General features: G+C 39.2%; 1 protein-coding gene across 1 annotated transcript in view; it reads left to right on the top strand.

Annotated features, from left to right (window-relative positions):
- LOC101845618 (dynamin-binding protein) overlaps window positions 1-21,404 on the top strand; it is a 63,804-nt gene extending 42,400 nt beyond the window's left edge. Inside the window, exons 5-19 of the mRNA XM_013081505.2 lie at window positions 623-764; window positions 2,756-2,988; window positions 4,174-4,303; window positions 4,709-4,950; window positions 5,374-5,479; window positions 6,520-6,650; window positions 7,745-7,849; window positions 11,737-11,862; window positions 13,378-13,518; window positions 14,780-14,953; window positions 15,347-15,449; window positions 15,505-15,518; window positions 16,545-16,746; window positions 17,053-17,309; window positions 18,587-21,404. Of these exons, the coding sequence (XP_012936959.1) occupies window positions 623-764; window positions 2,756-2,988; window positions 4,174-4,303; window positions 4,709-4,950; window positions 5,374-5,479; window positions 6,520-6,650; window positions 7,745-7,849; window positions 11,737-11,862; window positions 13,378-13,518; window positions 14,780-14,953; window positions 15,347-15,449; window positions 15,505-15,518; window positions 16,545-16,746; window positions 17,053-17,309; window positions 18,587-18,772 (2,292 nt within the window). The 3' untranslated portion in view covers window positions 18,773-21,404. The remainder of the gene's footprint in view (window positions 1-622; window positions 765-2,755; window positions 2,989-4,173; window positions 4,304-4,708; window positions 4,951-5,373; window positions 5,480-6,519; window positions 6,651-7,744; window positions 7,850-11,736; window positions 11,863-13,377; window positions 13,519-14,779; window positions 14,954-15,346; window positions 15,450-15,504; window positions 15,519-16,544; window positions 16,747-17,052; window positions 17,310-18,586) is intronic.
- Window positions 21,405-26,830: the final 5,426 nt, after the last annotated feature.

Here is a 26,830-nt window from a genome sequence, read left to right on the forward strand (position 1 = left end):
GTGACCCACTATTTCCGGGGTGCCTTGATAGTCGAAGCAGACTTTGTGCTGTTGAAGCTAGAGAGGTGAGCAGAGTAAGTCTGATTCCCTGTAAGGACTTCTCTGTCGAGATCCACCCCTTGGCGCTCATATGACCTTATGCAGCGCCGTAAAACCTCTACTAAAACCAACTGATCTCTGCTTCTTCTTTTTTGTGTTTGTTACTCTCCTGTAATATCTCTAATCTTCGACCTTTATATGACGTAATTGTGTTGCGGCAAAACACTTATCAAGTGAAAAGAGAGATCTTCGTTTGCCCTGAAATTCGAGGGTTCTTCCCCTTTAATACTTTGTTAGTGTTTATAGGGGCGTTGACCACCCTGCCATGCCAATGAATTCATAGACTGCTGATGATGTGGGTGGTTGACGAGTCCTCAGGTGCGGTTTGCTATTTCTTTCCTACCAAACATCTATTGTACTTATCTCTCCTCTTTCTTTTTTGCGTTTGTTACTCTCTTGTAACACTTGTCATCTGAGGCACGTATACGGCGTAATTGTGTTTCAAGTGCCGTAAAACTCGTACTAAAACAAAACAAAACAAAAAACTCCTGGTGCTCTGACGGGTCCCTTTCTGTCACCGTAGAAATATGAACAGACCAGGGGCGACCTACAGGCCAGTCTGTGCCGCGCCGAGGATGCCACGAAAGAGGAGGAGACGAGGGACAACCTGGACTTTGTCAGCAGCACGCTGGTGGGTCTCCGGGAGGAGGAGCGGAGTCTCAAAGGTGATTCATTACACACTGGTGGTTCACGTGTTGGTCTGTGTTCTCCTCCCTTGCTTGTCTATGTGTTACGGAGCCCCAGGAGTTGTATTACTTTGCCCCCCCCCCCCTCAGGACAATGCTACTTACTGAAGTGTCTTTAGGCCATTCCCAAAGGGGGGATATTAACGTGTTCGTATGCACAGTAGAATTGTGAAAGGGCGGACTTATCAATGTCCCGCTCATACTGTGCCGAAACAACATAGGGGGAACTGCTGCTTTTTCTTTCCTCATCCTTACTATCGTCATTTTTTCCTCTACTACTTTTGTATGTTTGTCACTCTCTTGTGAACTGCTATTTTCGGGGTGCCTTAAGAGTCGAAGCAGACTTTGTTCTGTTGAGGCTAGATAGGTGAGCAGAGAAAGCCTGATTCCACGTTTGGATTTCTCTGTTGACATCCACCCCTTGGCGCTCATATGACCTTATGCAGTTGCGAGCACTGTAAAAACCTTACTAAAACTAAAAACTAAGTATAACTCTTTCTCAAGCTCCTACTGCTGTACCCTTCCCTGTAAATAATGTTAAGGAGTTTACCAGTTCCTATCACTGTTGGTCAAGAAGTGTCAGAGTGGCGGACAAGTCCGTCAAATGTTAATCTGACACTGCCCTGCCAAAAGTAACTCTTTGCACCGAGCCATAAGTCGGTTCTCAGGACTCAGTGTTGGTTCATCGCCGCTTGAACCATAAAGCAGTGGACTGCCCCTCTCCCCCTCCTTCCAAATTCCTTTTCTTTTTGTCATTTTTGTTACACCATTAACACACCCCCGCCCGTTCTGTTTTTTTAATACCAATTTACTATGGGTTTTATTTTTTTGGGACATCTAGGAAAATAAATGAAAAAAAGCAACTATAAAAAATTGTCCCAGCAAGTCCAATGTTTGTCTGTGATACATTGCTGTTTCTCGTAAAATACTGTGATGATGTTCTGACTGATGTCGTCTTTTTTTTTTAATTGAGAGTCAAAACATTAACTGATTTTTGCCTTTCATTGCACGAGTTTTCTGCATGGCATGCTACTATTGCAGTTATGGGCAAAGGGTTTGTGCGCCAGCTTCTTTCTTTCTTTTTTTTTTGTACATCTCCTGCCTAATCACCATTATACCTTAGGCTGAATATTTAACTTGGCAGGGTAAATGCATTTTCTGCTGACGGATGGATGTACTTTATCTTTTAGCTTGACCGTTTGTTTTCATTTTTGTTTAGAATACATTTTTTTAAAGAATGCATCATTTATAGATAAATATATCATTTTATATGTGCTTTGGTGTTTTTGTAAACTTTGTCAGACTTACAAATAGTATTTCATTGTAGTTTTATTATTATGCCCTAATATATTTTACCGACAAGCTCTTGACCCATGGTCTAGTGAACTAGAAATATGAGGGAAATAATTAAATAGCCCCATCCCCCCCCCCCCCCTTTTTCCTTTTACCCCTAGCCTCTTCAAAATCTGAACAAGGAAATACTACGTTAATGAAAAATGTGAAAGGACTTTTGGTGGGGGGGGGGAGGGGGGGCATAGTGTAATAGTTTGGTATGCTCCCTTTGAAGCGTTCAACCCAAACACATACTTACTCCCTTTGAAGTGCCGATCGCAGTTTGTTTTGTTATAAACTTATTCCACCCTCTTGTATTGTGGGAGACAAACGTATGAAAATGCTTCAAAAAGACTTTTTTGTCATAAAACATTTTGTACCTCAAACAATATAAGTCAGTGCTTGCTGTATTGCCCATTTGGGAAAGATTGATACATTTTGTGGGTGATGGGGATCACCCGGATAGTTGCGGGTATTATTTTATGCCCAGCTTTGAAGTCCATGTTGATGGGAGGTAAGAACATTTTAGATTCTTAAGGATGGTGAAAGTAGGCGCTGGCTGTTCAAAAAGTTGACACGCTCTGGTATAAGCTATTGCCATAGTGTCACATGTATCTCTGAATTCCTTGCTTCCGCAGAGAATTTATTCGCCCTCAGCCCGCAAGAGGCCCGGCTTGAGAAGGCACGCCTGCTCGCCGCTCAACATGCAGAGGAGGAGGAGCGAAGGAAGGAGGAGGAGAGGAAGAAGGCAGAGGAGATGAAGGAGAAACACCGTGAGCAGAGGGCAAAGGTCATAGATGAGATCCTGGAGACGGAGAAGGATTATCTGGTCAGCCTGCAGCTGTGTTGGGAAACTTTCCTTGATGGCCAGGTGAGTTTTGTAAACATTTTTCCCTCCTATTCTACACGATTTAGATTATTTAGAATGTGAGCTGGTTCAACTGTGCCTAGTATCAGGGCCATCCCTGGTTTAAGTAGGTTGTATCATCCCAGCAGACTTATGGAAATACTTGATTATTTAACTTTCCCATGCGAGAGTCGAACCCATACAGTCTGAATACAGTTATGAAGAGCCTCATCATTATCATCATTGCCTTCCTTACCCTGGATCAGGATACAGACCATGAACAAACACTTTCAACCTTTCCGTATCATGGGCTTGCCGCTTGAAGTTATTCCTTGTCTTCCCACTTTTCTGTACTTCAATTCCTGTGACTCTGGTGTGGAGCCTACTTGTAGAGTAAAGATTATCACACACACACACACACACACACACACACACACATACACACACACACACACACACACACACACACACACACACACACACACACACACACACACACACACACACACACACACGAACACACGAACACAAACTCTCATACACAGTCTCACTTGTAAAACACTCATGTACACATGTATACACACACACACACACACACTCTTTCTCTCTCTTTCTCTCTCTCTCTCTCTCTCTCTCTCTCTCTCTCTCTCTCTCTCGGTTTCGCTGTCTTTTTGTGTGTCTCTCTCTCTCTCTCTCTCTCTCTCTCTCTCTCTCTCTCTCTCTCTCTCTCTCTCTCTCTCTCTCTCTCTTTCTCTCTCGTGTTTGGGTTTAAAATGGACAGTAACACACAAGATGTCTTCTCAGTCATTGAACTCACAGTCCTGTCCAGTCGTCCCTTTTCTTTGCAAGTGTTTGGAGGGCATCACTGGAAGGTCGTGCTTTTTAAATTCTCCTTCAGTTGTTTCCATCTGTCTGTCTAGCTTGCACGTAGTGAATTTTGCAGGATATGGAAGCCTTTTCAGAATGACCAAACTTTGCCATGTACATGTTTTAAATATGAAGAAATTATATGTATAAGGAAAAAAAATGGGACCTGAAAACCTGTATGCTATGTGCATGTTGGCTCTGTTCGTGTGAGACTGTATTTCTCAGCATAAAATAACTTATTCTGTTGATTTGCTTGTCTTTACTCGTGCAAACAATATTTTGTTTTGTTTTTTCACCAAGTCCACTCGTGTGTACATTGTATATGTTATGTGTACATGCCAGGAGCCTCCCAGTGGTGTGGACCTACACTTCCTCCTGGGCAACATGGAGGAGATAGCAGACGTGAGCCAGAAACTGCTGGTCAATCTGGAAACATGTGTGGCAGGCAAGACGTTTGAAGAACAGACTGTTGGTGAGTGGTCAGAGTGGGCAGGCATGTTGTGTTCACCATAGGGATAGATAATTTGGTAATTTAAAGTATAACATCCCTCCCCCCCTTCAAAGTGCTTGAACTAGGGTGCATTGTCATCGAGGTGTCACTGCTTTACTGTAATCTGGGAGAAAGCAGGTTTTGATGGAGGTTCTGAGACAAGGCGAACACATTCCTGAGATTGCTGGTCTTTGTATAGGGGTCTGTATGGAGAAGACTGCCTAAAGCCTTGTACAGACAACTGTACGGAGTAAACTAATTTTTTTTTTTAACTTATGAGACGAAAAGGCATATATATATTATTAAAATGTCAGTCCCATTTAATCAAAAAACAAAACAAAAAACCCCTCAAAAAACAATATCACACTTTGTATCCATTCTGTGCAGGTAAATGCTTCACATTCTTTGCGGAAGACATGAAGAACACATATGCCCCCTACTGCCGTAACCATGACGACGTAATCACAGCAATGGAGCGTTACTCAGAGAACCCGAGCATCGGTGACTACTTCAACCTGAAGCTGGAGACGATGCGAGAGCAAATGAATGTCTTTGATGTAGCAGGGATGCTAATCAAACCGGTGCAGAGGATACTCAAATATCCTCTTTTTCTCAACGAGCTGCTTAAGGTATGCTCGTGATTTTGTTTTCATGAAGTTGTTTCTTTTTTTTCTTTCTCTTCTCGATTTTATAAAACATCTAATCTGGTCTTGCTCTATATGTTGCCCTTTACGTTTTGGGGATTCAGAAATTTTTGCTTGTGTTATTTTTAAAGAACATGTTCATGCCTGAAATCTCTCCCCCATCCCCACCACCACTACTTCACATACTCCCAAATGCTTGCACACATGAAAATACACACTCACGCACACAAATACTCTCATAACACGGGCAAAGAGGAGTTCTCAATTTTTTCAGAAACTTGTGCAATGTGTTTACGAGGTGCTGTTTTAGTTTGTCACTTCAGTCACCTTTTCTTTGAAGCATCTGGCATATGCCCCATCCCATTTTTATTCTTTAATCTATCATACTGTCTCCATATACCCTTGTAGAATACAGAGGATGGCCACCCTGACAAAGAAGACATTGTATTGGCCATCAAGGCCATGACAGATGTGGCCAAGGCCATCAATGAATACAAGCGGCGCAAGGACTTGGGTAAGTTGACTGTGTTAGAAGCTGTGAAATTATGAGTGGACTTTCAGCTAAGATGCTTGGTGAAGAAATAAGGAAATGATTTTTTACTTCTATTTTTATAAATTCTGTTTTTAATAGCTAAATACTGTCAAACCTGCTATAATGGCTACCTTTCGAAGATGATCTTCTATACAAACGATCACTTCCCACTTTCCCCCTTGTGTCTTTTATTATAATAATGACTCTGTCTAAGACATCTCCTAGACGTTGGGTGGTCATCTTTGAGTTTCAGTTACCAGGTGTAATTTTGTTCTTTTACACTCTCTTCTGTATCAAATATTACCCAGGTTTAAACAGCACCAAATAATTGTCGACAGTTCGTATAACTCTGAGACTCTGGCTTGTAAGGTCTCACTTGTGTTCCTTGAACCCTTTACTAGGGTCATCGTACCTTTTTTTAAAAAACTGATCGCAGGACTTTTATCTCACACTAAATGACCATCCTTTGGCGATGGTATTTAATTGTCTGTGTCATGATCCAACCTGACTCTCCCTCTATCTACCTTCACCACCATCCTTATAATGTCTTTTTTATTTTTTAATTGTTATCATTTGCAAAAATTTATTTTGTGTCTTTTTAGGTGGTTGGCAGGTGCTCTGGTGTTGTTTTCTTCTTCTCTCTCACCAAATATCTATCCCCCTTATCTTTTCTCCTTTTTTGTATGTTACTCTTTAGTTACACCTCCAATCCTCGGCACTCATATGGTCTAAATGTGTTGCAAGTACCACAAAACTCTTACTAATAATAAACTTTGTTCTTTTTTCTTCTACTGTCATTGCCGTCACCAGAAAATAGAAACTCCTATGTTATTTACTTACCCTGTTAAATAAAGTTCAGTAGAGTTGCTCTTTTTTTTTAACAATGGGGATGATATGGTTCTTCACTGACTTTCCTCTTTTTGTTTTCCTTTCCTCTTGTCATATTTCTAGGCATATTCAAACAGTATTATTTTTTCTCATCTGTCTTGGGGTTACCAATGTATTTCCAATTTGTCTAACAGTGTACAAGTACAAAAAGTTCTCCGACCAGACCTTCTCTGACAAGATCTCAAAACTTAACTTGCACTCAATCAAAAAGAAATCATCCCGCATCAGAGGACGACTCAGCACCAACTTTGGTATTGCCCTACAGGTGAACATCTTTAAACTCTTTATTCAGTTCTTTCTCTTGAGCACAGTACAACAGAGCCGTAGCAACGTGTTCCTGCCAGAGATAAAGCATACAGCTACTTTCAATGTATATGTTTCAGGGTCTGGTTCCCTGCTCTAACTCTAAGATATCGTAGTTTGTGTCAATGCTACGACAAACATATTTCCTTGCTCATGTATTCTTCCCGGGAAGCTGAGAATGTTTTTGAGTGTTCTGTGGTCTGCTGGGATAATAATATAGTGTAAAGCGCATAGAGCTTGCTGTAAAGTGTGGTTGTGCGCTATACATATGCTATTTTTAAAATTATTATTAATATTATTGTTATTTTTCTTCTTATTATTATTGCATGGGGAACATTATGCCGACGTTTTTCTGTCCAAGAATTCAGCTGCCTTTAAAGTCACTGTTTTTTCCGAGACACCTTTCTAAATTCTAAGCATGTAGTTTGTCGATTTGTCACGCTTTAGTTTCTGTAACAAGAAATGATTTCTGTGACAAGTTTGATCCCTCTCTGCTCTGTGATGCACATCGGAACATTTGATGCTTGCTCCAAGCAGTACCGTTAATTTCTATTTGGCCAATGTAGGAAATTTTGAATTATAAACACAACTTGGGCGCAAAATACTCTTTGCTTCTCCTTGAAACGTATTTCTACTTCATTGTAGTCTTGTCATAGGGACCAAGTACTTGAAATAATGCCATTGTGTCTAGTGAGACATTTAGACTTCATCGAAAACAAACCGTGTAGAACTGGTTCGAATTTGGCTTGAAAGCTTTGAGGCACATTTCTGTGGTCAAAATTTGCTGGATATTCTTAAAGCAAAAGTGTCTGACTTGTACTCGGCAACAATTATTATTTATTCATTTTATGTAGAGAGAAAAAGGGTATCTGATGAATTGTTCAGAGTCTTGACTCGGGGTTGAAAAGTAATTTCTCATTCCCCTTTTTAGCATATTAGCGGTTGCCTGAAAAAACTACTGTCTGTTTGCATATTTTTTTCCTCTCTTTCTCTATTTGCTTTGCTCTACCCGTATGTTTGTCAAACATACTAATGTATTCTAAACTTTCTTTTTAGTGTAGAGATGAAGCATTTGAAAGGGAGGAGGCTCGCTTTCGCAGTTTAGAAAAGGCAGTTAGGATCTTTCAACGCAGTGTGCAGCAATACATGGAGCAAAGTCAGGTGAGAGCAGCATGGAGTTTTTGTCCTGAGGAATAAAAGGTATTCTCTGTCCTATTTTGCTGAGCCTGACAGTTATGCTTGATGTGAAGTGCTCCTCGGTGCTACATACCTAGAGTGACAACAGGTGGTGTGCCTGAGTTTATGGTGACTCATGCTATTTACTGTTTTGTTTAGCAACACGTCTGGGCTATGGTCCATTAAGTTTTCACAAGGACACATTGACTCGCTCTTCCCCAGTACAGCTTAAAGTAAATGGACTCATGCCGCGGCTCTTCCTGTGTTAAAGTGAAATACTAAATACCACCCCTTTTGATAGTCCCCTGATCTTGTATAAGTGATCAGTATTTGTTTTAACGTTAAAAGATGACTGTGTATCAGGAATGGCTTTTAGTCCTATTGTCTTATTATTACCCTTCCGAGAGAGGGAAAAGATAATGAGAAGCTGACAGAAACGTTAATGCTAAGATCGTAACCAAATTCCATTGGCAAAGAAATAATGTGAAAGATGATGGAAAGGGGGAGGGGAAGGTGAAAAATAATGGACTCCGAGGCCTTTACTGAAATTCGAACGCTTGCAAGTAAGAGAAGTAGACGCTTTACTTGGTGCCCTTACTAAAAGATGCAGATGGATTGGGGGATCCCTCAACTGCAGGCTAGGCCCAAGAATTCAAGAAGTTGTAAGCAAGAATATTGAACTTTGGAGTTTTTATTTGTGAACTAACCTTTGCAATTGACAAGTCTCTCTTATTCTGTGTTATTATAAGGATTTTGCTAACCAGTGCCTTTTTTTGATCAGGTTGTTAGAGTTTACTTCCAAACGACTGGCTCCCTACCTAACTTGCATAAATCATATCTGTGTGAAACAGCTTGAGCTTCATAATTGAGAATTCAAATGGTGTCTTCTTAAGTCTTTTTTTTTGGTTTTGTTTTGTTTGTAATTTTTTGTCATTTTGAAAATCGTTTTAAATCTGTTTGAGTTTAAAGAAATTATAATTACCTTTTGGATATGCCGTTTTGGTATACTCATGGTAATTCTTCTCCCTGAAAAATTATTTTTGTTTTTAATGTTCGTATAATTCTGCTAAAACATAATAATATAGTGTTTCTATCGCCTTAACCGGTCTCTAATTTGAGTGTACCGAAGGCAGGATATTGGGATGTATGGAGGCCAAGAATAGAAATAATAACTGATATGCTTTCTCCTTTTTTGGTGGTTTCTACAGGGTATTGGTCCACATACTTAATTTAATCACATTTTTGTGGGTGGTTGGTGGGTGTTTGTGGTGTGGTTTGCTCCTTCTTTCCTGTCGAGTATCGTTTCTCTTTTCTTTGTAAGTGGGTGGTTGGCGGGTGCTCTTGTGTGGTTTGCTCCTTCTTACCTATCAAACATCTATCGTCCTTATCTCTCCTCCTTCTTTTTTATGTATGTTACTATCTTGTAAAAGATCTATTCCTCTGCACTTATTTGACCTTATTGTGTTGCTAGTGCCGTAAAATTCTTACTAAAACTTTTTTTTGTATGTGCCTCTCCATTAGTAACACCTCTAGTCTTCTGTGCTTAAATGACCCAATAATGTGTTGCTGCCACATAATATTTTTACTTAAATGAAAAGAAACTATTGATGATCTCCAGCAAGTTTTCCTGTGATAATGATGTTATTGTACCCATAATTTTGGAGTTTTGTGTTCTTTCTCTGAATTGCAAGATAAACAGTATTGTTCCTTTGCCTGATGTTGTTGTATTTCTTTGGTATCAACTACGTCAATGCTCTTTTTCAACAGCTGTACGAAAGTAATCTGTAAAAAGTGATAAAAGTTAGCTTATAACATGACATCCCTCATCAAAGCTCAAAGGTTTTCCTACTATGTCAGACCAGTGTTCGTTACCTTATTATGGCTTACACCCACTTTTAGTACCTTTTAGAAGTTGAAATTCTCGTACTGCCTACACACATGGATTTTCAAGCGATTAAATATAACACCTGTCACTACCCAGGTGATGTCCACCACCCACCAAAATTACCGAATTGCCAGTACTGAGCCATGCTGCTCAAGCTAGCAAGAACTGAGACAGTCTGTCACATATTTTAAATTCTATTCACTTTGTTGATTTGTTGAACTTGAAGCACGATCACAATTGTCTCCAGGATTGTGTATCCATCTCTAGCTGGGTTAGTCCTGGCAGGCAGGGACGAAGCCGCCCACTACCCAAATTATGATCTAAACTGTGTCAATGGGGGTGTAAAATCATTAACACAATTCATTATAAGTTAAATACTGCAAATAAAAATGAGGTACTCCAATGGTTTTTACTCATCCTGTTAGCAGGTTTGAGCGGAATTTTTCAACAGCAGCAATATGCAGCTTCAAATATGGAAATTTTTAATTGATTTGGCACATAAAAGGTATTAGTATAGTGAACCACCATATGTAAAATGTGTTTTAGAAAAATGTGAAATACAATAATCATGAAAGCATACTGTTGATTGGTTTTCTTTTATACTTCATTCTCACTCTCTTTCTCTCTTTCTCTATGGCAACAGGATTCAGTGGTGCGCATACTACTTTTTAAATGCAACATTAGAATTCGTAATGGGCTTGAATTTTAAATTAGCTTTTGTGAGCCACCTGTGTGCCAAGCTGTTATTGATTTTCTGCCTGTGCTCACTTGCAGGGAAATTCACTGTGGCGTGTCCTAGTGTGTCATTGTAGATAAGTCAGGAGAGAGAGATGTAGTTATTTTGTTTTTTGTCCTGTGGTTTTTGTAAGTTTGTATTTTGTCCTGTGGTTTTTGTAAGTTTGTATTTTGTCTTTGTGTCAAAGTCTTTGGATGTGAGGTCTTACATGTGTGTGTGTGTGTTTGTGTGTGGGTGTGTGTGTGTGTGTGGGTGTGCATGCATGCGTGCGTGCGTGCGTGCCTGCGTGCGTGCATGCATGCATGCATGCTTGTTTGCGTGTGCATGTATGTGTGTGTGTTCGTTTGTTTGTGCGTTTGTTTGTGCGTTTGTGTGCAGACATAATATTTACCTTGATACACTAATACATCATGATACATGTAAGTCAAGTAGACAACAAATGCCTACATATACACCTGCTTATAGGTCTTCCTGAAAGGACACACTCATACTCATTACGGCAATCACTGAGTATTTCGTACATGTTTCCAACCAATGCTTTTGTGTTCTCATATGCTCACACTTACTTACTCGCAAAACAGATTCCTTTTGAAATTAGTGGCACCAACACTTACAAACACATATAGATTCAAAGAGATGGAAAAGACAGATTTTGAGAAATCATCGTCATGTAACCCCAATTCCTAAAAATTGAAGATTTTGATGAAATAAAAACATAAGCTTATATAGCTTGTATCTGTTTTTCTTGGGGCAAATGCTGGTACTGAACAAATCCCTTTTCTATTCATTTTTCAAGTTGAGTTTTGGACCTTGTTCAATGATTGTAAGATGTATCTTTCTGTCAAGAGATGAACAAAAATGAAAAATCAATATTCTAACCCTAACTTGATCTGTGGAGTGTGAATCGTGGACTGTATGCTGACCTTAATTGTCATTTTGAACGTGAGATTATATTGGATAGAAAAATTTTGATTGTGGGTGGTTTGTTTGTTTGTGTTATGGTATGGTTCGCTTCTTCTTTTGTATAATGCATTTATTGTCCTCATCTCTCTTCCTTTTATTTGTATGTTACTCTCCAGTGACACCTTTAATCTTTGGCACTTATATGACCTAATTTTCTTGCTAAACTCTGAAAAAAAAAAAAAAAGACTCTAATGAGTCATGAAAGTAAAAAGCTTTGGAAGTCCAATAAGTCCGTACCATTAAAAGACCTGCTTCTTACGTGGTAGATGTTTGATGTTTTGTTCCCAGGAGGCGATGCGGTGCCAAGAATCTGTGGTGGAGGATATCTCTGACTTCTACCGCGACAAGGAATGTGTAGAGGTCACCCGCTACAAAGCTGTAAGCGGGAAGTTTCTTGACTTATATGAGAACATGGTGAGTCCCTTGGACCTGGAACTGTGCACATCTGTGTTAAGTTTTTTTCCTTTTTCCAGTTTGCCAAAATTGTAATGGAATTTTAATCTAAAATGAACAGCATTTTGAAAACAACAAACCCTTCTGGAGATGAAGGGTATATTGAGATATCATTAAAATGAGACCTAGAATTTTGCTTTTAACACAAGTGAAGTTTCTGTAATATACAGAAAGATCATTTTTTTCTATTCTACATCTTTATTTAACAGGGTGTTGTCAGAATACTCCTTGACACATTTTGTTTCAAATTCTTTTGAAGAAGCATGTAGGAAACAATTTTGCTAAAATTTTGAAGTGTTTACTCTTGCGAATGGACAAAGATTTTCATTCTGTGAAAAAAACTGTATCGGCAGAGAAAAATAAAGGGACTGTACATCTTTTATTCACTCTTAATACAGTCTATTTCATAGAAATCTTCAGCAGCTGGTTTTTCAGAACTTTTTCTTTGGACAAAGTTCCTTGAAGTGCTTTCACGTTTACAGAAAAATCCACTTGCACCCAAATTAAGAGCAAAATGCTTTTATTCTTTTTATCCTGGCCATACCCCCACAGACTTTGTCCCCGTCCTGGGGCTGCCGCGCCATACGAGTTGGAATTCAGGGTGTATATTTCAAAGTGTTCTATTTCTTATGTTTACTCTTAGGGTTTAAGGAAATTAAGCAGTTTTGTTAGAAATTGAATGTAGTTTTTGTAAAAAATTATGTGGTTAGGAATTACACCAATTGCAGAATGTAGATTTTGAGGTATATTCCATCCTCCTACTTGACCCTGATTGCCGCCCACACGATGTCCCATTGGATTTTATAGATCTAGCCCTACCCATCGTGAACGTGCGTTTTCGAGACATCTTTCAAGCTTCTACACCCATCAAAAACAAAGAAACTGCTGTTCATTGGAAAATTTAAATATTCAGACAGCTTGCATGGCTGTATTTGCGTATTTGGTAATTACAAGCAGAACTAGCTTCTTTGATGTGACTGTATCGCTGTTCCGAGTTTACTCGTAGCCCGGACTAGTCCTCGTTACAAGTATACTCATAGCCCGAATAAAAAGAATTAAGAGAAACAAAGTGTGTCTAGCATGCAAAAATGTAAATTTTAAATATTTTCACCTGTAGATGGAATGGAATTACTTAGAGCCCCTCATACATGGTTTGCCCTGTTGTGATGTGCTAGTTATGGGAATTGTAGGATGTCTTGTGTTTGCAATGTCTTTGTGTAGGTGTGGGTTTTGTAGTTAGAAAGTAGAAAGGAACGAACAGTAAAGAGAGCGCGCGCGTGAGAGAGAGAGAGAGAGAGAGAGAGAGAGAGAGAGAGAGAGAGAGAGAGAGAGAGAGAGAGAGAGAGAGAGAGAGAGAGAGAGAGAGAGAGAGAGAGAGAGAGAGAGAAGAACTGGAGGAAGAGAGAGAGAGAGAGATAATAATCCTTATTGGTTGAAATGTTCCTCATCTTCCTATCTTGTTCATGTCTTTCTCAGCGTAAGACAATCGAAGAAGTTGTGATGGAGCCCCTGAACTCTCTAATTGCACTATTCAACGCTCCGTCCCACGTGATAGAGAAACGTTTCGACAAGTTACTGGACTACAACTATCAGCTGGGAAAGACAGAAAATGATAAGGTTTGTGAAGAACACATGGTGTTGGTGTTTGTGTCCAGACGTCTGCTCTGTAGCGAGATGATATTCTGAGCAGGGACATTAGAACTGAACAAGCTGCTCTGATCTATGTCAAACTGTCGAACTTCTTAAGGTACTGCTCACATGACTTTTTGACTCTCATGGCCTACTTTTACTTAGTTTGAAAATTTGTAGTCTTTCCCAAATTCTTATGCTTCACTAACATTAGACATGATACAAACTGATAGTTAATTCTTCCCTCTTTTCATGTATATATATCTCAAAGTGATTGCTTCTAGAAGAGGGTTTGTGAGTGGTTGACTTGTACTCTGGTGTGGTATGCTCGTGTCTTCCTATCAAAGAGTTTAGTAAAGTGGCCTCTTGCAAATCTTTTTATGAAGCTGATAGCTCTGGGTACAGTGTTCAGTTGTTTATAGTAGTCCAGCTATTTTATGGTTGTTATAACCAAGGGATATAATTCACTGTCATAACTTACAAGTGGTTCAGCACAGTGCTCCATTCTTTCCCTCCCTTACATCATATACAGGGTGTCACAGAATGAAGTGTATATTTTTTAATGTTCATGTATTGATAATGATTGAATAGAAATAATACTTCTAGGTATCTATGGAAAGCATAACCATATACTTTTTGTTGGATTATAATAATGTTAATAAATCAACCTTCAAAAAAGAGAGAATTGTAATATAAAAAGCAAAAAAGCTCGTAAATCAACACTTAACTCGCCAAAATTGTGCAACATGAAGCTCCTCACTGACATAGACAATTTGGAAAAGTATATTATGAGAACAGTTTTTGTTGTCTTCCAATCATAACAAATGCTCGAAATATGCTCAGTTCCCCTCAACACGACATGGCCTCACACATCCGGCAAAATTTGCCATCACTGTCACATTCTTAGTTGTCTTGGTCCCTTGCCTTTTATTTCATACTTGAGTTCCACTAGGTCTCCTGAATGATTTTGGTACACATTATCTACCCACATCAAGTGGGTTTAAGTCCAGAGAATGGGTCTCCCAGTTGTTCCCACTTCTTCTTAATATCATGCTAGAGTTTAGGGTTTGATTCTGAGACGGTCCCATGTTTTTATCCTTTTTATAAACCTTCCCTGTGTTTATATGTTTGTTGACTGTAATGAATGCCGATGCTTTGCTTTATTTTTAATACATCATTTATTCATCAAATTCCTTGTATTTATGTGCCATTTCAAAATAAACAAAAGTCCCAACTCTGTCACACACAGGAGCTGCAGGCGGCTAAAAATGACTATGAAGCCATGAATGCTCAGCTTCTCGATGAACTACCGAAGTTCTACAGTGTGGCTTTCACCTTGCTACGACACTTTGTGGCAGCGTTTGTTCTGGCTCGACGCGACTTTATGGATCAGGCGCTTCGAGAGAGCTGTGCACTTTTAGAGGTGTGTGCATTATGCAGATGACCGTTGTCTTTATTACGTTTTTTGGTTTTAATTAATTATTTCTCTACATACTACTGCTGCTTTAAAAAAAAAATGTCTTGTTGTGCTACAAATTGTCAGTTACATTGTCAAATTGTGTAAAGAAAGTCATTGATATATAAACACATGGCACAGAAAGACGGTGGTTTGGTGCATAGGCATTTGTCTTGAGCAAATAATCTACTGTGTAGTTGTAATCATGGTCTTTTCATGTTTTTTTTTTAGGGGATGGGTGAAGGGTTTCGTAAATTTATCCGGACTACAATAATATTTTCTTTGGTATGCTCAATGTAAAAATCTTTTTTTTTGCTTGATTTGCATTACTTACATGGCATTCAATGTTGTCATGTACAGCTGCCATCCATTCTTGGCAAGTCAAACATGATGGAGACGTTCAACATTCGGCACACAACAGCCTTTGACCACATGTCACTGAAAAATCTAACTTTATTTATGCGCAAACTGTTGGAAATGTTGTAACTTTAGTTCAATCGGGGTGTCCGACCCGTCAGAGTCACAGCAGCAGGTGAACTGTTCACTAAACTTTAACACTTTACACCCTAAGGGCCTGGACGGGAAGTCCATTGTTCTTGCAACAACGTTTTCATCAGAATCTGAGCCATCTGATTTGTCATATGCTTGTTTTTGCTCATATCCATCAACAAATTCCAAAAGAATTCAATTGTGTCGCTTTATAAAAAGTCGAGACACTTTCGAAGTGTCGGTAACGCCATTTATGCGCAAACTGTTGGAAATGTTGTAACTTTAGTTCAATCGGGGTGTCCGACCCGTCACTCTCACTCTCAGCCTCGCTATAACTTTGCAAATCAAAATCCCGGCCCCAGAGTCTCGTCATGGCGAGACTTCGTTTCTAAAGACGCTAGGTCGGCGCGGGCGAGTCGGGGTGGAGCACGTAAGGGAATTCCCGGGCGAGTTAGGATGTAATGTGTTAAATCTTTTAATACACAGCCACCACTTCCAGTTATTGTTGAATTTCCAAACAGTACGTTCTGGCTAGTGTTGATTACCTAAAAATCAGAGGCGTGTCTAGAGAAAGCAATACTTTGAATGGAAACAGAACCAGATCATGAAAAAAAAGTGGTGAGATCCTCCTATTGATTGAGTACAAAATTTCTCTCCAGCTTTCACCCCCTAACCTGTTTCTCCTTCAGACTCGCTGGTGATTGAAGGATGTCGCCGGTAGGTCCTTTTTTCTGTCCCTTTTATGTTTCTGTCTATCTGTCTCTCTTACCTAGCTTTAAATGGCCATGGGTGGTTGGCAGGTACTCTGGTGTGGTTTGCTCCTTATTTCCTACCAAACATCTATCGGCCTCATCTCCTCTCCTTTTTTTATTTGTTTGTTACTTTCTAATAGTAACACCTCTAAACTTTTGCACTTATATAACCAATGTGTATTGCAAGTGCAATAAAAGTATAAGTAAAATGAAAACTAAATCTAAATTACCAAAATTGTATAGCTGTGCATCTTTTTACCCAAACAAACATAATTCCTTTGAACTCTCCATCATCCCAACCACGCTTTCCCTTCCAGACCACAAGTCCTGGATCACAGAGTGAGAGCCAGCGTGCGTACCTACGTCAACAGTTTGTCCCGAGTAAACTGTTCACGGTGACCTCCACCCACAACGCTGTGGACCTCATGGACATCTCACTCACAGAAGGGACACTGGTGGGCGTGGTCAAGGAGCTGGACCCCATGGGCAACAAAGAGCGCTGGTTCGTCGACGATGGTGGTGAGTTGAGTCAGTCGTTGAGCGTACCATTGCTATTTCTTGGATAAAAAATGAATATGAGATAGTTTAAAGTCAATCGCGGAAATATACATTGTTTCTTGGATAGAAAGTGAAGGAAGTAGGGTGTGTTTCTCTGAGGACATAAAGAGCACCAAAAAAGTAACAATGTAATAGTCTGTTTGCCTTTTTTTTACCCTGGCACTATATGATTTTTGTTGTCTCCATATCACCTCTCTAAGTAAATAAACAAGCAAAGCAACTTATGCCCAAACTCAAAACGGATGATCGGAATTTCGGTTTTCTCAGTGACAAAAGGCTTCGCTCCGTCCAGCATCCTTACGCAGGCCTCGGCCTCCCCTCCGGGCAGTCAGAGCCACCTGGTGGTAGATGACGACGTACTCTCTGTACACTCCTACGACAGCGGCGGCGGGGGCAGCGACAACATCAGCATCAACGATGGTGGCCGTGTCACTTACACTGCCTCTTCTCCCCCCGGGGCCAGTGGTGGTTCTGGAGACCATGCTGCAACATCTCAACAGGAGCCTGAGGCGCCTCAGTATCAGGTATCTTGTCCAATATGTTTATTTCATTGTACAAATAAGATCAGACTTATATGTGTGGCATCATGGTGAAATCAGGTGCCTGCCAGAATAATGAAATCAAAGAAACCAACTTTTTTTCTGGCCCTTGGTAGATTTGTATTGAATTTTTTTTTTTTTGGCTGATAACATTTTATGTCTATCTGAAAAACATATCTGTGTGAATTTTACTGAAAAAAACATTTTTCAAAGATACAAGAAATGTAAATTTGCAGTTTCCAAGACATTCAAGTTTTGGAAGTCCCCAAACTTTGGTGGGCATTTTCTCGCTAATATTACCTTTGACACCAGGTGATTCCACCTTCAATTGGAAATATTTTGACTTCTATTTAAGATAGATGGGTATCTTTTCCACCAGCAAGACAAATAAACAGGCTTTATTTAGATAATACGAATCGCTCTGTATGCTCAGAAATTGATGAGCGCCATTTTGAAGAAATTCGAAAATATTACTTAGCACTGTATTTTTATTTTTTGGGAAAAATTTGGGTTCTTAATCCTGTTGAGACAGTGCCCCTTTCTGCCATGGTATTATCAAATGGATAAGAAGACAGGATGATGTAGTGTATCTCTTTGTGTGACCCACCGTTTTAAATATTGTTTTAATTTGATAGAAGTCAACTCTCTTTTACTGACACAAAAATTTAGATAAAAGCCCAGTGCTTCTATTTTACAGTGGTGTTACAACAAAAAACTGCAGCGAATGTCTCTTCTGTGAGTGAGATGTCCATGAGGTCCACAGCATTGTGGGTGGAGGTCACTATGAACAGTTTACTCGTTACTTTATTACAATCTCTGTGACAGCGGCCAGTGACAATCACTGCTGTATTGGTTGTCTAACCAGTTTGTGTTGTAAAATAGAAGCACTATATTTCTGCCTCATTTCTTCCTTAAGAATTACTTCACCCTGTGACCTGCATCTACTCACACACACTCAACCTCACACACATGCAGGCATGCGCACACTTGCACATACACACACAAACACACTCACACACACACACTCACACACATGTGCCTGCATTCACATGCACACTCAAACACACATACACAAACACACTCACACACGCACACACAAACACACACATGTGCTCGCATTCACACACACTTATGCTCCAACGCACACATTTCTCACAAATGCACACATTCTAACTCCCACAGGCACATGCATAGAGTTGTAAAATCAATGGCTACCCCCAAAAATACTAACTTGGTAACACAATATTTCTCCTATCCCTCAGTATTACTACGCACTCTACAACTTTGAAGCACGGCACCAGAACGAGGCGTGTCTGACGGCCGGTCACCCAGTGACTGTTCTGGCTTTCCAGGATGTAGACGGCAACTCAGAGTGGTGGCTCGTGGACTCTGGTGGGACTCGAGGCTACGCTCCAGCCAATTACATGGCTCCTATGCCCTACAGCTAACACTGTTATTCTCTCAGTAGTAAAAGAAGCAGTGTGTTGTGGTGGCTCATGAATGCTAAAATTGATCACCAAATTGTATTGATTTCCTGTTGTTCAAATCGCTGATGGCATAAGGGGAGGTGTGCTGTAGTGGTTAATAAATGATCAAATTGATCTTCCAGTTATGTTGATTTCCTGGAATTCTAATCAGTAATGGCATGAGGGAGTGTACTGTGGTGGCTAATAGATAATTAGATTGGTCACCTTTTTGTAGTGATTTCCTGGGGTTCAATTATTGTTTTGGGGATATTTTTTGTTGTTGGGGGAATCAGTCCTTCAAGTGTGGCTTCAAGATGGCTGTGTCTGTGTTTCAAGTGCTAGTAATAATAATCCAATAACAGTTCCTGGAATGATGCTGCTTCTGTGACTTGATATCTGTTCTTGCATGCTCTTTAGTTGTTTATTAATTTATCTATTTAGATGCAGAAGCTAACCTATACTTATCCCGGCCGGCAGATATTCAAAAATGAAAATGTGTCTTACCTTGTACATCTCGTAGTTTTTTGTTTGTGTATGTTTGTTTGTGGGTTGTTTTTTTTTTCAAATTAATGTTGCTATGACTTTGTTCTTAGTAGTTTAGTCTTTCTTCCCTTGTGTGTTTTTGCTATGGTTTATAGCTTTCATTCTCAGTAGTGCTTCTGTTACACTTTTGACTGACATGTTTTGTATATGGTGGCCTGGGAAAACCTGACTCTTTATCATTTACTTTACCTTTTAAATTGATACTGAAATTTGAAAGCCCTTAGATTTCCCTATGTGCCACAGTGCAATTTTATAAAAATGCATATGTAAATGCATGGAAGAACTTAAGGATTATAAAGTGGAGAAAAATGCTTTTTGAGGGAAGCACTTATTTTCCAGAATATTGAGGCACCATTTGTCATCTTGAAGGATACTCACGCCTGAACCAAACCTGCCAGTAACCAAGCCACACCAGTCATTTCTATTGATAGAATACTACCAGAGCTCTTAAAAACTCTATCATTCTCATCTGTTGGATGAGGAGACGCATAATTTGACTACTGAGCAATTTGTCAGATTTACGCTCCACAACATTTTTTTTGTCGTATTTGAGCTTTGTTAACTACAATTTTGTCAGACAGAAAAAAATTAACGAAAGAAATGAAAATGATACAGGTTCAAATTTGGTAGAAGTGCATGTTAAATGATCTTTGAGCTGCATCTCAGATCAGGTAAATTTTCCCAGGTCACCAGTCTTATAAATGGCATCTACATGTCATGTTTCTGCCGAAATGTCTGCCTTTTAAGGTTAGCGGTTTGAAAGTGAATGGCCAGGATCAGAGGCCTCTGTGGGTTTTATGATGAAAGTTGTCTAGCACAGATTTTAAGTGCTTCTTCGGCCAGTATTGTGACAATCGATGATATCAGATTGGAGTAGCCCCTTCTTAGATAGTTTTTTTCTTGGTCTGAGCAATGAGGTTCTCTTGTGAAATACTGTTAATGCCTTTGATGAAGGCATCTCTTAGATCAAATGTGTTTGTTCTTGCTTTGGTAAGGGAAATGTCACACTTAATATTATTTATTTGCCTTTTTTCTGTCACCATCTTAGCGTATTAACTTATTTATTGATCAAGTTGTCCTTCACAATAATACCTTTTCTGTTTTTCACTTATAGTATCACTGTTGTCCCTCGATAATTTCTTCTTATCCCATGTCATGAAAATCCTGATTTACAGATATTCTGTTGTTGTAAACCAGGACTATAAACAGCATGGTGTATTGAAGATTCATGCAGCATTCATCGAGTCATGATCATAAAGGGGAAGACATTGTGAGGTTTTCATGTGACTTCGAATAATTCTAAATGGTGTGTCCCTTAGTTGATTGATGAACAGTATTTCGAAGTTTGGAAATTTCTCTCACTATTCCTGAACATCTTCTCTTTCCGGTGTCCCCATAGGGAAACAAGTTCTTTACCCTCAAAAGTACCTTCATCTTGTTTCATACAGCATTATACTTTACTTACTCTGAAACTTATGAAGTTATATAAAAGATATGTTCAGATATCTAAAAGTATTTAACTGAGTTTTTTGTTACACATACATGCAAAATATTAGAATTGTGTACTAAGAACTGCATTTGACAAACTCACGCCAGGCTTAATCGTATAGTCACATTTACACCTGTGTTAAACTTAAGTACAAACGTCAAGATTTTTGTTCATAAACAAGTATTTAATAATTTTATTTTGTTACAGGTCCATTCAAATTGCAAAATATTAGAATTGTGTCCTAAGAATTGCATTTGACAAACTAGTAGTGGGCTTAATCGTATAGTCAGTTTCATCTGGGTACAAACATCAATGAATTTTGTTCATAAACAACTGGCTCTTAAATTTTATTGGGCATTAGCTTTCTGATAAATGGGAGTAGGCTAATTCTGCAGGTGTCTGAGGTGCGGTCAATGAAAATTCTTTATAATTCAATATTGCAAGCTAAATTGTTATTTTCAGTGTAAGCATTTTACATTGTATGCACCCTATTATAATATATCTGTTTCCTGATACCTTACTGATATTTTGAACCGTATTAATTTACCTTGTGTCAATAAACCTGTTTGCAACTCTCAACTATTCTGTTGTTCGCTTTGAGACTTGTTTGAAAAACTGCTGGAGCAAGGGAATTTTGCATTGGAGTTAATTTGTATATTTCACCTGCTTATCAAAAAAAGAAGGGCTTGCCTTTTGCCTTGTACTCTATTTGTTGCACTAACCAAATATCACTTCTTTTCTCAGTAGGATGCCACTTTTAGCAAATTTTCGATGGACTTCAGACACAATGTTTTTTGTGCATGTCATTGGAACACTCACATGTTTTGAATGTTTTCGTGTGGCTGTTCATGTGTGCACGCGTTTGCGTATCATTGCATGATTTTTTGTAGTGAAATTTCAAGATGTTTCTGTGCTTGTGTTGTTAAAAAGGAGACTCATTTTTATGTCTACTTTAAATCAGATAGAGTGATTTATATTCAGCAAGATTTGGTACAATTGAAGCTTTGGTTCTTGAACTATGCAGAAATAATCTTCTGTTGGTGCTGCATAGTCTGTTGGTGTTGAGCTGTTCTTTACCACCGGCATGCTACTGATTTCTTCTGGTGCGAATTCTATTGCCTTTATCGTTACTCATTCCATTCTCTGGCTGTGCTCTGTTTCTGTATCATATGTATATCCGTTTGAACACTTGCCCGTCAGCTGTTGAAGTACAATTGATTAACAAACTTTGCCTACAACCAAATCTTTGTGCTTTAAATACAATTTCGGTGTGAAATTATTTTCTTTTTCCCGGAATATTTTCCCCCTGAGCTCGCAGTTTTTTTGGGGTTTTTTTTGTTTTTGTAAAGTGTTTTACGGCGCTCGCAACTGCATTGGTCATATGAGCGCGCGGGACACACCTAATATTTTCAGTTGGTAGGAAATTTTGAATTTTTACACGGTGGCGGCCGAAGCCTACTCTTATCGATTTTAGACCACCAAGTTATCTTTAACGTGCACAACTTGCACACGGGCCCTCCAAGATTTTTCGCCCTTGTCCGAGAAGGCTAGGTGTAGATCTTTCCTACCAGAAGATCAGGGGTGTGGCAGAAAGACAGCAGTAAGGAGGAGCCAAGGAGTAGCAGTAGAAAGGCTGCAGAAAGAGTCAGGAGCCCAGTGGAGGGGACAAAGGAGGTGAGGGGGTGGGGGCAGAAAGTGGAAATGAAAGCAGACAACAGAACATCGGTCGAGAGCAGGAAAGGAGGTGAAAGGAGACAATTTTAGAGAAGAAAATTTTTCGGTCGCTACCCGGATTCGAACCTGGGACCTTTGAAAGAGAGGCCAACACCTTAACCTCTAGGCCACGAGAGCCCCCTCTCGCAGTTTTGAGGAGACCCCAAATGCTCAGTCTGTAAAGTGACCTCTATGTGTTTCTAGTGTTGACACTTCATCTTAAACAAAAAAACAAGAACCCTTAGCTGAATTGTACCTAGTGGGGCCTTAAACTTAAACTCCGTCTTTAACAACAATAAGTGAAGATACTTACTATATTTGAATCTGTTATATTATTGAAGCCACAAGCTTCATCTACAAGAATAGCAACAAATTTAGATCTCCTGCTTAAATGCACCGAGTGTGTCCTTAAAACTTCGTCTTTAACCACAAAAAAAAAAATCCTAAGAGAAAATTTTCCCCTGGGGATTGGACAGTCCTATTTCCCCTAAACAACGGATATTCCACAAGCCATAGTGACCGCATTGTGTACCGTTGAGCTGTTTTGTACCTGCTCCCAGTAGAGTTGTGGCGTGAAGTTCCTGCTGGTGAAGTTGTCCCTGATTAGTTGGATGAAATCAAAGGTCTTGAGAACATATTGACCTTTGTTGACATGTTTGTATTGACATGTTGGCACTGTAATTCTTTATCATATTTTATCAAATGTCTTGTTTTGACGTGTTTACTAATTTTGTATCGAGTTGCACGACTTTTACAATTGTGGAGTTCAGTTTGTTGAAAGATTTTTCTTTGTTACATGTCCATCTTGGAGTAAGTACTGATAGAACTCTTAAAGTCTTCATAGACACTTCATAGATATCCATGGAACAAGACTGTCATGGTCAAGGCAAATGAAAAATAGATACTTTATTGTATGAGTTTTGAATTTGTTTTTTCATATAATATATTGGAGTCTTTAAGGGTTCCTTAGAATTGAAAGCTTTAGTTAAAGATGTGAGATTTTGTACCAAAGGAGCATGGCACATGTATGTGTGTAGAAAAATGTGTCTTTATCGTGCCTATCCAAAGGGAATGTTTTTTTACATTCATTTCTAGTAGGATTTCATTTTGCAGTGTGGATTCTTCAGACTGTTTGAAGGAGCTGCATTCTTTAAGAAGAATGATTTTTTAATTTATTGGTCACCAAAAATTTGTTATCTTCTCTTTAGAATTTGATTATAGTTATTCCAATGTGTTTTTAAGACTGGTTTATATGAAGTATCTCTCTTAGTCTTGTGTTATGAGCAAGTTTTTGTGACCCTTCTCTCCTTCTCTGCGCAGTCTGTTCTTTCGCAGTATGGCATCCTCTTTTTATGTTATTCAGTCTGCGATAAAACTGAACGAGTGTCAAAGTGCTGTTGCAATACCTTTGAAACTTTGATCTGAACCTATAACCTTTGCCTTGCAAAAAATAATTCTCAGCTGTAATACTGGCCATTCTACTTCATGTCCCCAGTGCAGCATTCAATGTTGGTTGATTTGATCATTCACAGTTCTCTTCCTTCTTTTAGCTTGGTTCTGTCGGTGGTAGACTTTCATTCTGAGGTTGTGCCTCTTAAGTGGCCTTATTGTGTCGGGAGAAGTATTAAATGCTTACTATGGATGGTTTGGGGGGGGGAGAAAGGCGGAAATGTGCTGCAAACATACATTTTTCTCTCTTTTTTGTTTCTGTCTATCTTGCTTTTTCCTGCTTTTAATGACCAATGCTGTTTCGATATGCTTCTCTTTACTCATACAAACATAAACGTGTGCTGTAGCATACCGTACCACTGCTTATATTGTTTGTGTTAATTATTTATTTGGGTGGTCTAACCTCTTCTGTTGTACTACGCCAGCGTCATTCCATAAGTACTGAGATCATTAATTTATTTTTTGCTTGTTTTTAGATAATTAAAGAAAAAGAGAATACTCAAATCGGAACCATTTATTTGGATTTTGTTAATTTTAAGATAAAAATTAGGAAGGAAAGGATGTGGCACAACGGAATTGTTTTTTAAGATGCCCCTTGATGTTATTATAAAAAAAACCCCAACTTCAGCTGGAAAACTCCAGAAACTGACTAGAGTGATTATGGAATGACGTTGACGATATTGCATTCACGAACTTATTCAGCGATATGAGTGGTTGGCGGGTGCTCTGGTGTGGTTTGCTCCTTCTTTCCTATCGAACATCTATAATCCTGATCTCTCCTTCTTTTTTTTGTTTGTAGCTCTTTTGTAACACCTCTACTCTTCAGCTCTTATTTGACCTTATTGTGTAGCAAGTGCCGTAAAACTCTTACTAAACTTGCTCAGCGATAAATTATGTGTATGTGTAGGTATGGTTTGCCTCATCGTTCCAATCAAAACATCTGTCACAGTACTTGTCCTCCTTCTTTTCTGTGTATTTTACTCTGTAGTAATACCTCTATTCTTTGAAACCTCTATGATCTGTTTGTGCTGTAAGAGCCGTAAAACTCTTTCTAAATCGATTTCTTATAGACTCGAGACGTATTTTGTTTTGTTTGCGGGGGTGGGGGGTGTGGGGTGTGGTTGTAGTGTTAAGTTTGTAAATATGAAGAAAATCAATCAACGTACTTGAGAAATATGAAGTTATAAAAATTGAAACCAAAATGGGATAAAACACCAAGTTTTACTTCTAACCCCCCTCCCCCCCCAAAAAAAAAACAACCCCGGTCTGCTACAGGGTGTGAAGAAAAGGACAGTAAAACCATGACAGTCGTATCAGATTAATACCTCACCGTGCTGAGAAATTTTTGGAGGAAAAGGTGTTATACCGTAGCAGCGTGGTTCCAGTGGGACGAGGCAACAGCTTACACGTCGAGAGTGGCCTTTGTATAGTTGCAAGAAAGGTTTAGGGAACGCCAAGCTAAAAGCTGACAAAGTGACAAATAAATAGCCACCACACCTCCCCCAACTTGAGGCCCTTCAACTACAACTTTCTTGTTTTTTTGATAAACAAAATCTATGGAAACAAACCGCAAGCAAACAAACAGTTGACACTCAATGTAGAACTTGAGGTCCAAAGAATCAACCTAGAAACATGCCACGGGGTTTTTCAAAAGTTCCAGTGGCGCATTGGAGCTAGTGCTTGTATGGCGAGAAATGTTCAACACATTATGGAGACTTCACCTATCACCGCTACCTTCAGTATACTTGGCGACATAAATTGTGTATGAATTTGTTCTTCAATTAACACATTTTAATAATGACTATTTGAAAATTTTTGCTTTTCACTCAATTTTGGTTGAACCTAAAAAAAAATGCAAAACTTGATAGATTTTTCTGCTATGCCGATGTACATTTTTCAGATTGACAAATACAAATGTATTGTCGTCCTGATTGAATTTTATTTCTTCTAAGTTTTTGTTGAAATTGTGGGAAAGATAAGAAAGGTTTTACCCTCTGAACTGGTCCTCTTTTTTTTATGGTTCTCCTTTTCTTATCATCTGTTTTATTTTCTGTCTTGCCTTTTCCCTGCACGAAATGACCGTTATCGTTTCGACGTGGTTCTTTTTACTGAAACAACAAATATATGTAATGCGATGAATTAACAAAAAATATTTAGAACGAGTTACACCTCTTCGTAGGGCAATGGGTGCGATGTAGTAGCGAGAAGATTGTGTTTTGTCTAGTGTCTTGGCGGGTGGTTGGCGGGTGCTCTGGTGTGGTTTGTTCTTTCTTTCCTATTAATAATTAAACATCTGTCGTCCTGATCCCTCATCCTCCATTTTTCTGTGTGTTACTCTTTTGTAAACCTCTTATCTTCGTCACTTCTATGACCATGTTGTGTTGCAAGTACCGTAACACTTATTAAAACTAAACTCGTGCCCAGGTAGTCGGCATGGGCCTATTATTTTAACGCCGCGGGTTGTTGGTGGGCGGCAAACGTAGGCTTCTCTTTCCCTCCTCTGCTTCTGTTTGTCTTTCTTACTTTTTCACTTTGGGTGGGATTTATTCGGGGGGGGGGGGTGCAGTGGTGAGGTTTGCTCCTTCTTTCCCTTCTAAAATGATAATAATATATCGTTCTGGTCTCTCCTTCTTCATGTTTGTTTGTTACCTTCTTGTCTCTAATCTTCTGCATATGACCTTATTAAGTGACCACCTTGTACAACCTTGTGAGACCTTGGTTTTGTACTTTGTCCTCTCCATTGTGGTCGGGGGACTTTCCAGCGGGCTGTTGGAGGGTGCACTGCGCTGGTAGATACTGCTTCTTCTTATATTTTCCTCTGTTGTTTCTGTCTGTCTCACTCCTTC

The sequence above is a fragment of the Aplysia californica genome, unplaced genomic scaffold (genome assembly GCF_000002075.1).
Source record: "Aplysia californica isolate F4 #8 unplaced genomic scaffold, AplCal3.0 scaffold00134, whole genome shotgun sequence".
Taxonomy (NCBI): domain Eukaryota; kingdom Metazoa; phylum Mollusca; class Gastropoda; order Aplysiida; family Aplysiidae; genus Aplysia; species Aplysia californica.